This window comes from Lampris incognitus, chromosome 6 (genome assembly GCF_029633865.1).
Source record: "Lampris incognitus isolate fLamInc1 chromosome 6, fLamInc1.hap2, whole genome shotgun sequence".
NCBI lineage: Eukaryota > Metazoa > Chordata > Actinopteri > Lampriformes > Lampridae > Lampris > Lampris incognitus.
In genome coordinates, this window is record NC_079216.1 from 21,330,629 (window position 1) to 21,346,478 (window position 15,850).

The window sequence follows — 15,850 nt, forward strand, 5'->3', positions numbered from 1 at the left end:
GCTATAGCAGCAGATTTCAACTCGCATCAAAATATTTTACCATTATGATCCGATGTTGAAAACGAAGTGTGGTTTTGTTCTCAGCCAAGTGCCTGCAACAGGACGGCTGAAGATCTGCAAAGCTTTAAGAGGGGCCGGTCTCATCAAGTCACCCCACAGATCCTCCTGCTGGTCTCCAAAAGTATAAACTCCCAAACATTACCTTGTTGTGTTGGTTTTCCCACACATGCAAGCAGAGTATTCGTACATGTGCGCGCGCGCGCACACACACACACACACACACACACACACACACACACACACACACACACACACACACACACACACCTTGGATGATATGGGCTTTTTGAGGGTACCAAATGCCCTGCTTGTATTAAATCAAATCGATTTTAGTTGTCTACAAGGAGTTGCTTTAACACACAGACACAGATGTTACAAGGGTCATGGTGCACTGATTAGGTCATCTGGTCCGCCACCCAAAAAAACACTCCACCCCTACTTCCTGCCTTGGAAACATCTAGCGACTAAGCCACGGAATTCCACATCTGTTCTCGAAACCGAACTCTTTAAGAACCTGGTGTCGGTTGAGGGCTGGTTGTTGGCTGACAGGGCGTGGTGGGGGGCCAGAGCCACTAATAGATAGCGTTTAGTCACGGCAGTAATTGGCAGTCACGTTACACATCGCAGCCTTCCTCCGCAGCCGCTGCTACGTCACCAGCGATTCTGCATTTCCCCAGTTTGACGACGCTGTGCATGTCACCGTGTCGAAACGTCAGGGGGCCTGTCAAAGTTAGATTCAGCTGTTCTTCTGTGTACGGAGCACGGCAACATGATACCTCTAATATGACCTGATTAAACCCTTTCTGTCAATGGCTCTGGTTTTTAAGCTGCAGTCTCTTTTTAGACCTCACAAAGGCCAGGGGAGATCGCTGAAGTCAACGGGGCCTCCCAGGCCAGCGTCGGCCTCCAACAGAGACATGATGACTGCCATGGCGGCCTCGTCGTTGCTGGGGCTGCTGGAGCCGGGCTCATCCATGATGTCTATGCTCAGGTGGGAGTTGTCACCTAGACAGGGCAGAGGAACACAGAGCGGAGAACGCCAGAGGACAGGGCCGGATTAGGTTAATTTAAAACCTGGGAAGTACCTTTAATACCGTTTAAGTCAGTTCCCAACTTCCTCATCATGCATGACAGCATGGACGAAATAACATATGATGAAGAGTCAGCACTGAGAGAACCATCACTTTTTTTTTTTTTTATAGGCAACTGTTGCTTTGTCCATTTGAACATGATAGTGCAGCTATGTAGGAGTAATCTCAGTTGAAGTAGAAGAGTTTTAACACCAGACCGGCCGGGATTTCACTCCTACCCAAAACGACCATGGGCAGTCAGAATGACCGCCAGTTTTTAAACTCCATATTCTGTCAAGATAAATGCCCAATTGAGATATTAATACATTGCATATGTTAGTTTGTTTGTTAAGAAACTAAGTGACACCAAAATTAACATTTTAACAACTATAATACTATTTTTAAACAATTTAAACTTCAGAAACACATGGTCGAACTTGAATAGCAAAATTGAAAAAGTGCAAACATTACCTGAAAAACAAAATGGAAAACACATATTGCTAATCAAACAAACTTAACAAGGCCTATAAAACGTGAGATGTAAAAAAAGAACTGAAAATAAATATTAAAACAGTTCCAAACATGACGGGAACTTAGACACTACTAGAACGACCATGAGCATTTCTAAACTCTATATTCTATCAAGATAAATACCCAATTGAGATATTAATGCACTACATATGTTAATATGTCTGTTATCAAACTAGCTGACACCAGAATGAACATTTAACAACTTTTAATACTATTTTTCAAACAATTTAAAATGGCCGCTGCCTGTAAATACAGCAACACCTCAGTGGTAGTCAGGGTGCGTCTGTAACCAGTCATGGCAATAATAAAAAATCAAGTTTAGACTATTTCTCTGCACTGGAGTATGCTAGTGTGTTTCTAGGACAGAGCAATTAACTTCACGAAGGAAATGACGTGACCAACACACGTCATAAATAGTGACATACACACACACGAAGACGCGTAAATTACGAGACAGTCATGTTGACTGCTCATGGTCGTTTTAGGTAGATTTTATCATAACTTTTTTGTGCAAGTGGTCTAAAACTAATTTTAATACAAATATATGCAATTTTAGGAGAATTCAGGGAGCGGCAGGTCTGTATCTTTTTTCCCCCCACAAAGTTATTAAACTTTGAAAATCCAAAACGGTCATAATGGTGGCCGTGGTTGTTCAAGTGTTAAGAATGCTCTATAAGAACCTGGTTTAATATGACACATGTGTGTGTGTGTGTGTGTGTGTGTGTGTGGGTCCTACTCACTCATAATAGACTGATTGGAGTAGGGATATCCTATAGAGTCAGGCCCAGGGATGATGCCTGGTGTCGGAAGGTCTGGTGTCCCTCCGTTCTGGATCTACAGACAGTGGACTCAGGTAAGCTTTCAGCACAACTACAGAGGCCTACTCTCTAGATCAGCTTTCACCCACAGAGGCAGCACATACACAGCAGACATCACGTTCACATTCTTTTCCACTTCAAATACCCTTGCTGTTTCTGTAAAACAAAAGTTTCTGAACTGTGAATTTTGGCAGTTTGTGTACATGTACACTGGAGGGAGAAGTCCGTGTCCTATTAGGTAAACTGCTGCTTATATAAAGAAATACATCACTTGGTTACATCAAGTTTATTATAATTAGGAAGGGAAATGAATAATAATTCTTGAAGAGGCAAATAGTACAGCAGCAACTCCGGGGCACTAAATTTACATGACAGTCATTGTGTCAGTAATTCAGTTGGTAATCCATGAGCTCATGGGCATAAAGCTATCAATCTATGAAAAGAGGTCCAATATCATTCCACTCCGTTATCCAAACCGCTTGTCCTTACTCAGGGTTGCGGGGTGCTGGAGCCTATCCTAGCAGTCATTGGGTGGCAGGTGGGGAGACACCCTGGACAGGCCGCCAGTCCATCACAGGGCCGACACACACACACACACACACATTCACACCTAGGGACAATTTAGTACGGCCGATTCACCTGACCTACATGTCTTTGGACTGTGGGAGGAAACTGGAGCACCCGGAGGAAACCCACGCAGACATGGGGAGAACATGCAAACTTCACACAGAGGACGACCCCCCAGGGTTGGACTACCCCAGAGCTCGAACCCTGGACCTTCTTACTGTGAGGCGACCGCGCTAACCACTGCGTCACCGTGCCACCTGGTCCAATATCAATTAATTAATATTTTCATTATCAAACCAGCGGTCTGTCTAACCATCTGAACAGCTTATTCACAAATGGGAACCCTCATATTTTGTTCAGGTACATTTCATCTATCCAGGATGGCAGTCGTGGATCGGGTTTCAACTACACAATGACCCAACCCTTACACAAACTAGCACAATTACACAAACTAGCACACTGACATGATGGGAACAACATGTGATGGGGCACCAGTTTCACATGACAGAAACATCTCCCACACTGGGGAGTGGGGGTGGTTGAGAAACATGAGAAAAGTGTGCGCGGGGTGTGTTTGGGTGGGCTGCGTTACCTTCTTGCCGCCTGGAGAGCAAGTGTCGGGAGGAGGGGTGCTGGTGATGTTTAGAGGGCTGGAGCCACAGCTGGAGGGCGATGAACCTCGGATCCTGACAGATATGTTTCCAGTGTTACTGACACTTGCACAACATTGAAGTTTTGTACATCACAGATACAAAAAGAGGAAAATAATTCTAACGTCTCAAACCTGTGAGCAGATTAGCTCAGAAACATACTGGTCAGTGTACAAAAGAGAACTGCCCTCAAGAAGGCTCTGTAGCCTACTGAGATGTTTAGATGATGTGACTGTAAACTGAAGAAGACAAAACCTGCCAGATCCAAACCCTGAGCAGTTTTATGGTACATCTGAAAAGATGTTTGCTCATGCTACCAAAGAAATCCAAAAACATGTGCTCTTTGCAAGTGCACAGTTTTACTCTGCAGTATTCTAGAAGAACAACCATTTTGGAGGAGTTTCTGGTAAATTAGGCTTTTCTTTAATGACCTTTTGTCTGACACTGATTTTACTTTTTTTTTTAATATAAATTTATTTCTGATTTTTCCCCTTTTTCTCCCAATTTAGTGGCCAATTGATCCCTATTTTAATTCAAACACCCCCCCTCGTACTGCATGCGTTCGCCAACTGCATCTCTCCGGCTGGCAGTCTCGAAAGAGACCGCCTTCCCACTTTCGTGACAAGGCGACTCCAGGCCGAACCACTGTTTTTTCCGACACACACAGAGACGCATTCACGTGACGAACACAAGCCGACTCCGCCCCCCTCCCGAAGACAGCATCGCCAATGATTGCTGCTTTATCGAGTCCGGCCATAGTCGGATCTGACGAGACCGGGGCGCGAACCCCAGTCCCCAGTGGGCAACTGCATCGACACAAAGCCGATGCTTAGACCGCTACACCACCGCGGACTAGGCACCGATTTTACTTTTTACAAAAAAATTGAAACATAACCGAGTCAAAATGTCTTGATGCATGCTCAATAATCCAGGTAAGGAAGTTACAGAAGGTTGAATCAGTTCATCTGGACACAACTTTTATTGAGAGAGAAATGTTTTATCATCATCCAAGTGACCTCTTCAGTCTAAACTGACTGCAGGTATCCCCACCCTTATAAACAATACATTGGTATGCTGACCCAAACCAATGATCGGGTTCATATGTAAATAGGCGTGACCATTAACTAGAGTTACAATGGCCATGTGTACTATTCACAGAGGATCGGGGAATAGTTGCAATCACATCATTGTAAGATGGTGACAGATGTACTCTTAGATCCCCCCTCAGTTCAGGGATGGTCGTTCCCTCTTCACATAGATGGTCTCTTTGACTCCCCGTTCAAACCAGCATTCCTCCCTATCAAGGATGTGCACGTCCTCATCCTTGAAAGAGTGGCCACTGGCCTGTAGATGGTGTAGACTGTGGAGTCCTGGTCTGAGGTGTTAGCTCTTCTGTGTTGTGCCATCCTCTTGGCCAGTGTCTGTTTGGTTTCCCCGATGTACAAGTCATGGCAATCCTCCTGGCACTTAGCAGCATACACTATATTGCTCTATTTGTGCCGGGGGACCTGATCCCTAGAGTGGACCAACTTCTGGCGCCGCGTGTTTTGGGGTTTGAAAGCAACCGAGATGCGGTGTTTGGAAAATATGCATCTCAACTTTTCCGACACTCCCACCACATACAGAATCACCACTGGTTTACGCTTAGACAGCTGTTGTCCTTCTCCTCACTTCGATCGGCTGGTGCACTGTTTGGGTTTCCAAACTGGGGTCTGTATATATGTCCTCAGGTGAAGGTAGCTGTGTGCCAATGGTTTCCTGTGCTGACTTCATTACTCTCTGCAGAGCTCTCTTATCAGCCACGGTGCAGCTGGCCTACCACACTAAGATACCACACTAAGATGCCATAAGTGAGTATGCTTTCCATCACTGCTCCATAGAAAGCAGACTCACTTGACTCACTTGTGGCGAAATTTGGTATGCTGGATGGCTTTGAAAAATAAAAACCGAAAACATTGAGCCTTGAATATATGTTGATTGTGCTGCAAATGTGTCTATTTGTATTTTGACTATTTGCATACATTTATTTATCTATTTTTTTAATTTTGTACCACAGGGGAGTTGCACTTAATTTTGTTGTACAGCTGTGCAATGACAAATAAAGGCATTCATTCAAACACCCAGTTAGGATAACCACACTTAACCAGGGCCTGTTTAATGTGGGATTTCTCCCCTTCCCCGGCCGCTGTGTCGGTGGGGACGTTGTCAGCTCAGTGGTACAGCGTCCTGATGACTCCTAGTTTGTGCTCCAGTGGATGATGAGAGTCAAACCTTAAGTAATTAAGTACTTAAGGTTTGACTTAAGTACTGATCAGTACTAAGCTAGGGAGGTGGTGAGTATTGGGCCAGATGTCCTACTTGCCGAAAGGAATGCGAAGCGGTGCGGTGGCCTCTCGCTTGCTGGTGTAGTGATCACCACGGGTCCATCAGGACCTTAGCATATGGCTGCTCTTACGCAAATGTGTCTGCAGCAGCACCTTCTCGTGGTACCTCCTGTTTTCACTGAGTCTGCTGCGGGGCTGAACGGGTTCCCGGTGGTATAACCGGGTGGGTCGATTGGACTCGTTAGCCTTGGTTGGCAGCCAATCCAGAAGGACAACTCTGATTTCAAACCCCGGTAGAGGACGCTTGTTAGCCTGTCAGGCAATTCATCTAGGAGAGGGCAAACTCTGATTTAAAACCTCTGCTGCCTTGCGGGTATACTCGTCTACGGGAAAGGCTTTGGGAAGAACCCCTGAGGAAAAATCTGCATCCGTCTCCACAGCCAGTCGTCTCGCTAGTCTTGCAACTGGTAGTAGGTGGTCTTGGACGAGAGAGTGGGGTTGATGATGTGCAACTCTTCCTCACTTTAATCATTTGCGCAAGTCATCAGTCATCCATCAAAGGATGACTAGATGGTCCCCGTCACTGCGATGGATGAATAATAACAACAACTGATCAGTATGTGTTGGTTTATGGTAAACATCAACAATCAAATGTTCCCCATCACCAACTGCGATTTCAGTCTAAGAAGGCTAATCTGTCATTTCTCACATCCTCCCTGGTGAACTTGATGTGGTTGTCCACAGAGTTCACGTGGTCAGTGAAATGAGGTACATCCTGGCATTTTCCGCATTTATTTGGTAGCAATAGTGGAGAGACAGACAAGAAAGGCAGGGGAGAGAGAGGGGATGACATGCAGCAAAGGGCCCAGGTCGGATTCGAACCCAGGCCGCAGCGGTAAGGACTCAGCCTTATGTAGTACGCTCTCTACCAGGTGAGCCACCGGGGTGCCCCATGATTTAATTTTAACCCAGGTGTCATCCATAAATCTGAACCAAAGGCTAGGTGGTGTCCCTGGATAAGACATCAGAGCCCTCTTTTCCACTTCCTCCATATACAAGTTGGACACTACAGGTGAGACTGGGGAACCCATAGCACAACCATACTTCTGCCCATAGTACTGCCCCCTGTATTTGAAGAACGTGGACTGAAGACACAGCTTCAGCAGCAGACACACTTGGTCTGGTGGTCCTATTGTTAAGGTTGGGGTCGTCCTGTAATTTCTAATTGACTACCTCCCCTGCTTCATCAACAGGAACACACGATTGCAACTATTCCTCAATCCTCTGTGAATAGTACACATGGCCATTGTAATTAGTTAATGGTCACAGCAATTTGCATATGAAACTGATCTTTGATTTGGGTTGTTATGCAACTGTATTGTTTATAAAGGTGGAGTCAGTTAATAAATAACCTGTCAATTAGTAAATAACCTGCAGTCAGTTGAGACTGAAGACTTGGATGAGTAATGAAACATTTCTCCCAATAAATGTTGTGCCCAGATAACTGATTCAACTTTCTGTGATAACTTAGTCAAGCATACACAGCTGTGTATCGATGTCTGACCGTACTATTATATTATATATATATATATATATATATATATATATATATATATATATATATATATATAATCATAATAATAGTCATTACATTTATATAGGGCTTTTCTAGACACCCAAAGTGCTTCACATTGAAGGGGGAAACTCACTTAAACCACCACAAATGTGCAGCACCACCTGGATGATGCACGGCAGCCATTTTTCACCAGAATGCTCACCACACATCAGCTTGAGGTGGAGAGGGAGGAATCACCGAGCCAATTACATGGGGGATGATTAGGTGTCCAGATGGAGACAGCCAGGTTGGGAATTTTGCCAGGACACCGGGGAACCCCCTGCTCTTTGTGATAAGTGCCATGGGGTCTTTAATGACCACAGTGAGTCAGGACCTCGGTTTAACATCTCATCTGAAGGACGTGGTCTGCTACAGCACAGTGCCCCTCTCACTGCACTGGGGCATTAGCATTTGATATTTGTTGTTTTTATTAGGACCTGAGGGAAGACTGCCCCCTACTGGCCCGCTAACACCACTTCCGGCGGCAACTCAGTTTTCCCGGGAGGACTCCCATCCAAGTACTAGCCAAGCCCATACCTACTTAGCTTCCGTCATGCAGCAGAGGCAGGGTGTGTGTGTGTATGTGTGTGTGTGTGTGTGTGTTCTTTCTTTTGCAACATGAATTTGACTGAACACTGAGTCACAGGACTTCATGGAAGTAATCTGTCTAGGGTGAATCTCAAAACCAGCGTTCTAAAACCAGTTTCTCACTGATATGAACAAGATATGCGGAACTGGATCATGAGAATTCTGTCCGCTCTCACCTCTGGATCTCCATCACTTCCTCTGCTATCATGCGGCCAATCTTGCCAGCTCCTGCTCTCGTGCCACCTGGGATACCAGGCACTGTCTGCAGCGCTCGCCTTCCTCCACCTACCAATCAATGGAAAAACCGGCAGAAGAATCAGAAAAACGGTTGGTCTGGCACAAGAACAAATCAACAAATCATTCATGAGGGGCCTTCTGCTGACACCAAATGGTATCCTTGCTTACAAAGCTAGTAAAGCTTAAGAGCAATGATATGGCCTTGATTCAGGGCTGAGTTGGTCACGTTACCCTCTGAGGTGAGAACACTGTCCATACTCTGAGGAGAAGCAGCAGATTGGGGGTAGTCTGATCCTTCCATCATGGGGCACCTGAAGAGCAAAACAATAACATACAATGTTTATTTAAACAACCACATAACTGTGGAAGCAACCCACCAAGATAAGCCACAATAAAATACAATTACAGGTCATGTGCCCTAACGCAGGGGTCCCCAAACTTTTCTGCACAGCGGACCGGCTTAATATTGACAATATTCTTGCAGATGGGGGGGGGGGGGTAATCACGACCAGAATCATGATGCTAATGACTTTATAAGTCGATAGCATCATGTTTCCCTGCAACAAGACGGTCAATACACGTGAGTCATCGGTCGCAATAATGCCATATTTTAGTTATGACTCGTCGCATTTCATTTTGAAGGAAGCTTTTTTTTTTGCAGTCCTGGCCCCTGCTGTCTCTGCGTTATCCTCATGGTTAGACCTTTTACCGTCCCCACCTCTTCCAAAGAAACTCTTTCAAGCTATGTTTGTTTTTTACTCATGGTAGCTAAGCTAGCTACTCATGGTAGGTATAGGTAGCTAGCTAGCTAGCTGCACCATGACTAGCTAGCTGCAACACGCACATCCAGTAGGTAAGTGGGTGATGACCGACTGATGGACTCTCGTGCGTCGCATTACTCAAGTTCAACATCAGCATCCTCATCCTGTTGTGGGCATGACAGGGAATGGTGAGGAAAGGTGCATTACTGACAGACTGCACCAAGTTCAATGTAATTACCACACAAATAGCCTATAATTATATAGCCTATTATTATATTTCTTAATTTTTTTTGCTGAAAATGCTTTGTGACCCTGAGCCAGTCTGTGGCCTGATGGTTGGGGACCACTGCCCTAATGTCCTGAGAATTTCCTATACAAGAGGCACCCCCCCCCAATTGTACTTGGACAATTACCCCACTTTTCCGAGCCAACCTGGTCACTGTTCCACCCCTTCTGCCAATCTGGGGAGGGCTGCAGACTACCACATGCCTCCTCGGATACATGTAGAGTCGCCAGCCGCTTCTTTTCACTTGACAGTGAGGAGTTTCACCAGGGGGACGTAGTACATTGGAGGATCACGCTGTTCCCCCCCCCCAAGTTCCCCCTCCCCTCCGAACGGGCGTCCCGACCAACCAGAGGAGGCGCTAGTGCAGCGACCGGGACACATACCCACATCCGGCTTCCCACCCGCAGACACAGCCAACTGTGTCTTTAGGGACGCCCAACCAAGCTGGAGGTAACACAGGGATTCGAACTACAGATCCCCTGTTACCTGGACACCCCACAAGAGGTATTTCGAAACAACATCTACTGCAATTTATCCTGGAATACTTCACAGCACACTAGAGAGCCTGTATATTATGCATATGATAATCAAATCATATATGTTATTTGGTGGAATAAAAAAAAAACTAAAGGAAAACTTCCATGTTTTTCTATCAATCAGACAGTTTAAGGTTTGGAAGTGTGCATGTGTGTGTTCCATCACTTACGACACAACAGTATTGGTGGAGACGATGTACTCCACCTCCTTGGTCCAGGGGTTCATAAAGCTAAACCATTTGCTCCTCAGCGTGATGAAGGAGCCATCTTTGATCTTAAACTTGTAACAGTTGGTGTTGATCTTTTCTCTCATCTGAAGCACTGTGGGCCGAAGCACAGACACACGTGTAGCGACCCACCACGCACAACTACAAAACAGTCTAGGCAAGTGTAGAAGAAAGACAAGTTCCATTTACATCACGGAACGAATTCCAAGTTAAATGAAGAAAATTCAGTTTCTCATGTTTCCTCATCCTACAGCAGTATGAAGCTGTATCTACCTTGTCTGTGGCACTCTGCCAGGTGGCTGATGTCATCCTGGTGGAAATACTCATAGAAGGAGGTTCCCAGCAGCTCCTGCGGCAGGTAGGCTAGGATTGCTGTGGCTCTGCAGAGAAGGAACAAGAGGCTCTATTTAGTGAAGATGGCATTAACACCGATGGAACTAGATGTTCGGGAAAAGTCCACCTTGAAACTTATTAATGAGAATGGGGATTTAGGAATAGGGGCTGCACCAAGACTTAGTGCCACCTTACAGCAGAGGGTCAGTTGTTCAGTTCCAGCCCCACTGTTTGCAGGAGTTTGTATGTTCTCCCGGTTTTTCATCCAGGTTGTCTGACTTCCTCCCAGAGCACAAAGTGATAGGGGAACTCGGGCACTACTTGGTATTAATCCATGTGCATGGAATAAAAATGAGGCAAGTGAAGATGAAAATTCAAGCAACACTAGGGTTGCAAAGACTTAAGTGTTTATTTTAAAAACACCAAAACAATTCAGCATAGCCTTCACCAGGGCTGTTTTTCCTACCCTGGTGTTGCTGGAACTTTTATCTTCACCTCCTACGGTCCAAAGACATCCATGTTGGGGAACAGGAGTCTCTAAATTGCCTATAGGTGTGTGTGGGCTCTGTGATGGAATGGTCACCAGTCCAGGGTGTCTTCCCAACTTTCACCCAATACCTGCTGGGATAGATTCCACTCCACCACCCCCACCCCTTGCTACACTGACTCGGATTAGGTGTATACAGTGGGTGGATGGATTAAGGATTATTGGGGGGAAAAACAGATCAAGAGCGATCAAGGGAGAGTGAGAGAGAGAGAGTGAGAGTGAGAGTGAGAGAGAGAGAGAGAGAGAGAGAGAGAGAGAGAGAGAGAGAGAGAGAGAGAGAGAGAGAGAGAGAGAGAGAGAGAGAACAGGAGACACACAAGGCAATGACCTAAAAAACAAAACTATGCATACACATATACGGATTTCCCAAGTTAACTCGACCAAAGTGTCAATTGCTCCTGACCTCTGATCAACGAAGACAAATTTTCCATCAATGGCGTGCCGGGAGACGTATTCAGTAGGCTTCACCCTGATGTCTGCCAGGCTGGGCTGGGGGACGATATGTGGGTGCAGCCTGCCAATAGCCACCAGGCAGCTCAGGTTACAGCCCTCGTTGTCTGGTTCGTTATCCTCGTCCAGACCCATCTTGGTGGGAGGCCAGCTCTTTAAGTAGCCTGTACTGTGGATGGTGCAGAAGCTCTTGCGATCCGCTACGGAGATGAAGAATCGATAGACAAACAGAGAAAGAGGGAGAGAGGAACAGTTTTTAAGCAGCAGTGGGAGGGTAGTGACCCATACTGTGCAGAAAATTGGCTCTTGTAGCAGGAGGATGGGGGCGGGGCAGCAAATGTAATGAGCATGAGTAACATTTGAGGACTCCGTGTGTTTGTGTGTGAGTGTGTGTACATACATACATAATACATGCATACATACATAAAAAGTCTACACACCTCTGTCAGAATGGCAGGTTTTTGTGAAGTAAAAAAATGAAACCAAGACAAATTATGTCAGAACTTTTCCCACTTTTTTGAAATGACAACATATAAAAATAAAGTGACAAATATTTTAGGGAAAAAATACACAAAACGTACTAGAATAACCTGGTGCACACCCCTAAATTAATAACTGTGTTGGAGCACCTTTTGATTTTACTACAGAACTTTTACACTTTTACAGTCTTTTTGAGAGTCCTTTTAAGAGTCTATTAGCTTGGCACATCTTGCCTTGGCTTGGCCATACTTCCTTGCAAAAACGTTTTAGATCCATCAAACTGCGAGGGCATTGCCTGTGCACAGCCCTCTTCAGGTCACCCCACAGATTTTCAGTTGGATTCAGGTCTGGGTTCTTGGCTGTGCCGTTCCAAAATGTTGATCTTCTTTCGGTGAAGAAAGGTGAAATTCCCCTTTATCTTCCTAGCTGACCCCCTGAGGTTTTGCGCCAAAAATCAACTGGTATTTGGAGCTATTCATGATTCCCTGCACCTTAACTAAAGTCTCGTTTCTGGCTGAAGAAAAGCAGTCCTAAAGCATGAAGCTGCCACCACTATGCTTCATCGTGGGTATGGTGGCCTTCAGGTGATGTGCTGTGTTGTTTTTGCACCAAACATAACTTTTGGAATTATGGCCAAAACATTAATCCTTGTCCTCATCAGACCATAACACATTTTTCCACAGGGTTTTGAGAGACTGGATGCATCTTTTTGTAAATTTTAGCCAGGCTTGGATGTTATTTTTTTGTGTGGAAAGGCTTGTGTCTTGCCACCCTGCTCCATAGCCCAGACATATGAAGAATATGGGAGATTGTTGTCACATGTAGGGAGCAACCAGTACTTGCCAGAAACTCCTGCAGCTCCTTTAATGTTGCCGTAGACCTCTTGGCAGCCTCCCTGACCAGTTTTCTCCTTCTCATCCATTTTGGAGATCGTCCTGTTCTTGCTAATGTCACGGCTGTGTCATATTTTCTCCACTTGATGATGATTGTCCTCATGGTGTCCCATGGTATAGTTAATGTCTTGGAAATTCTTTTCTACCCCTTTCAACAACGAGATCCGTTCATGATTTGTAAGCTGTTTGTGGACCATGGCTTTTACAGTTGATGCAACCAAGAAGATGTCAGGAAAATCCAGCAGGAACAGCTGAACTGTATTTGGGGTTAATCAAAGTCACTCTAACTGATGGCAGGTGTATACTAACTACTATGTGACCGGTTAATTGTAAACACAGCCACATCCCAAATCATAAAAGAGCGTGCACACTTATGCAGCCAGGTTATTGTAAGTTTTGTTTCTTTTTTCCCCTAAAATGTTTCTGATTGTTTTTCCAATTTGTTGTGATAGGTTGCAACCCAAACCCCCCCCCCCAAAAAAAACCTAGAAAAAGCCAGAAGGGGGAGACAAAACTTCCGAACTGCACGTTTAAATATTCTAAAAGAAATCCTGTTAAGTTCAGCCTCTTCCGGCTTACTGCTGATATATTTGTAGAGCTTTTGATAGCAGGCAGGCATTGGAGGTAAGAAGTAACCTAGCTCATGCACACAAAATCTTTTTTTTATACATTTCACTGCATAAATTTCTCCAGATTATTGATTTATATTCCTTACACCATGATTTTAACGTGATATTCCAGGTCACGATATTGCCAGAAGAGTCCGAGATGCTGGCCAGTTCCCAAAATGAAACAACCATTTTTTCCCTCTGACACACAAAGCACAGCCTGGAGAATCAAAAGGTTCTACAGTATAAAATATTCATATTGGCAATGAATTATTCAGCATAAATGGTGACACTGGTGATTTGCATTGTGTGACTGCTCTTAAATATTCTGCAAATGTTTTTGTCCTATTATTTTCAGTTGACTAGCCTGGGAAATATGCCTTAATATAAGGATACTATTCCTTTAGTATACCTTGGAAGTTGTGCTATAAAGTCCAGTTTGGACATGCTGTCCTTTAAAAACATATTTCAATCAAGCCCAATGTCAGAAAAAAAAAGTAAAGCAGTCAGGTAAGGCCTTTTAAAGTTTGTAAAACCTGTACCAAACGTTTAATATATGAACTGACATACCATTCGAAAAACAAGTCCTTCCTTTGTCATTTGTCTATGAATGATTTATGCATTCTGCCAATGTGTGACTGATGAGTAGACCCAGCTGGCTTAAAAAGCCTATTTGAATTATTTCAACACAGAATTTCATTTTAATTGACCTGACTGGTTAAATAAAGGATAAATACGTAATAATGTCCAAACAGGCCTACTTCCTCAGTTGTGTAATGGGGATTGCCTTCTGTGCTAACTGAGCTGTGCTTCCCGGGTCTGGCAAGGATGGATCCCTAAAAATAGACCACATGGAGTAAAACCAGAAAAAAAAGGCCGCTGTTCTTTCCCCTGTCGTTAGTACAAAAACCCCTTTAACCCCCCTACCCACCTCCACTGAAGAAACACAGAAACACACACCTGACTGGGAGTGAGAGGTGAGAAATGGCAGCGCGAGGCTTTCAAAAGCACAGTAGCAGGCAAACGGCAATCAAGCTTAGGGATGCACGATGATATCGACATGATATCGGTATCACCTGATAAAAACTTAAGAAGTTGATGAATTATGGCAGATATGAACATTTCTGAAGATGTGCATAGCAGATAACGTGACGCATTAACTATGTGCACATGAAGACGTTAAATGTTTATTATGAACACCAGCAACAAGCTTCACCATGCCAGCTGTATGGATGTATTTCAAAGTATCTGGAATAGATAGATAACAATATTGCTATTTGCAATGGTTGTAAAGCACCAGTGATGCGAGGAGGGGTAAAACCACACTACTTTAACACTACCAATTCAATTGTGCATTTTAAGTGCCATCATCCTGAACACCAGTTTCTGAAAAGCAAGCAATAAAAACAGTGCCAGCAAAACCTTTCAGCAGCCTCTACTTCAGTCATTTGACAAAGCTAAGAAACACAGCAGCGATCACTCAAAGGTGAAAGAAAGCCCTTAACAGCAAAATCACTGAATTCATTGCTCAGCCATTCACCCAGACTAGTGCAGTGCCTGTTCGGATGTAATCCCCCCTCTGACCACTATGTAGTTTGCAATGGCGGGGTGGCGCTGTTCGTCCAGTTGCAGACAGACGAGACAAGACGAGACAGAATTCCTTCCATTTTAGTTCGATAACCATAAGTGAATGTCTACATTTGTAAAAGGGTACATTTAGGGTAAATTCAAAGGACATTTTTTATGTCTGTATCTACCACAAGAAGGCCATCACAATAAGAGTACTAGATTAATTCTAGTACAGGAGAGACTTGGTGATCTCTTGAATGAAACAAAAAAAAAGGTGTGTATATATTGATATCGGCAATCGGCCAAAGTGTGTTTGAAATTATCGGCATACTGAATATCGGCAAAAATCCAGTACCATGCATCCCTAATCAAGATAGGGAGGAAGCGAGCCTTGAAACAGATGGGGGATTGTGGGGTAACATTTCTTGAGGGGAAACAGAGCAGAGTTTGAGAAGACAAAAAAATTTAAAAAAGGAGTGCAATGGGACTACCTTTTTTCTTGGAGCAGGTGGAGGGGAAGTCCTTGTCCTCTACCTTGACAGAGGGCCTGTTGCATTTCATCCTGCAAAAGAATGACCGCCTGGCTCCAGAACAAAGTCTCGACGGACCAGGGGTGATGTCGGTCTTTACTGGCAGACCAGCTGGAAATATACACAACACGTAAAATTGTTATATTAAAACACTGAAGTTCCTGCTATAA

General features: G+C 44.5%; 1 protein-coding gene across 1 annotated transcript in view; it reads right to left on the reverse strand.

Annotated features, from left to right (window-relative positions):
• Positions 1-322: 322 nt before the first annotated feature.
• Positions 323-15,850, reverse strand: part of bmal1a (basic helix-loop-helix ARNT like 1a) — a 37,373-nt gene continuing 21,845 nt past the window's right edge. The window contains exons 12-20 of the mRNA XM_056281377.1: positions 15,642-15,791; positions 11,554-11,800; positions 10,544-10,650; positions 10,214-10,364; positions 8,692-8,771; positions 8,400-8,508; positions 3,639-3,732; positions 2,402-2,495; positions 323-1,065 (exon numbers count right to left, since the gene is read on the reverse strand). Of these exons, the coding sequence (XP_056137352.1) occupies positions 908-1,065; positions 2,402-2,495; positions 3,639-3,732; positions 8,400-8,508; positions 8,692-8,771; positions 10,214-10,364; positions 10,544-10,650; positions 11,554-11,800; positions 15,642-15,791 (1,190 nt within the window). The 3' untranslated portion in view covers positions 323-907. The remainder of the gene's footprint in view (positions 1,066-2,401; positions 2,496-3,638; positions 3,733-8,399; positions 8,509-8,691; positions 8,772-10,213; positions 10,365-10,543; positions 10,651-11,553; positions 11,801-15,641; positions 15,792-15,850) is intronic.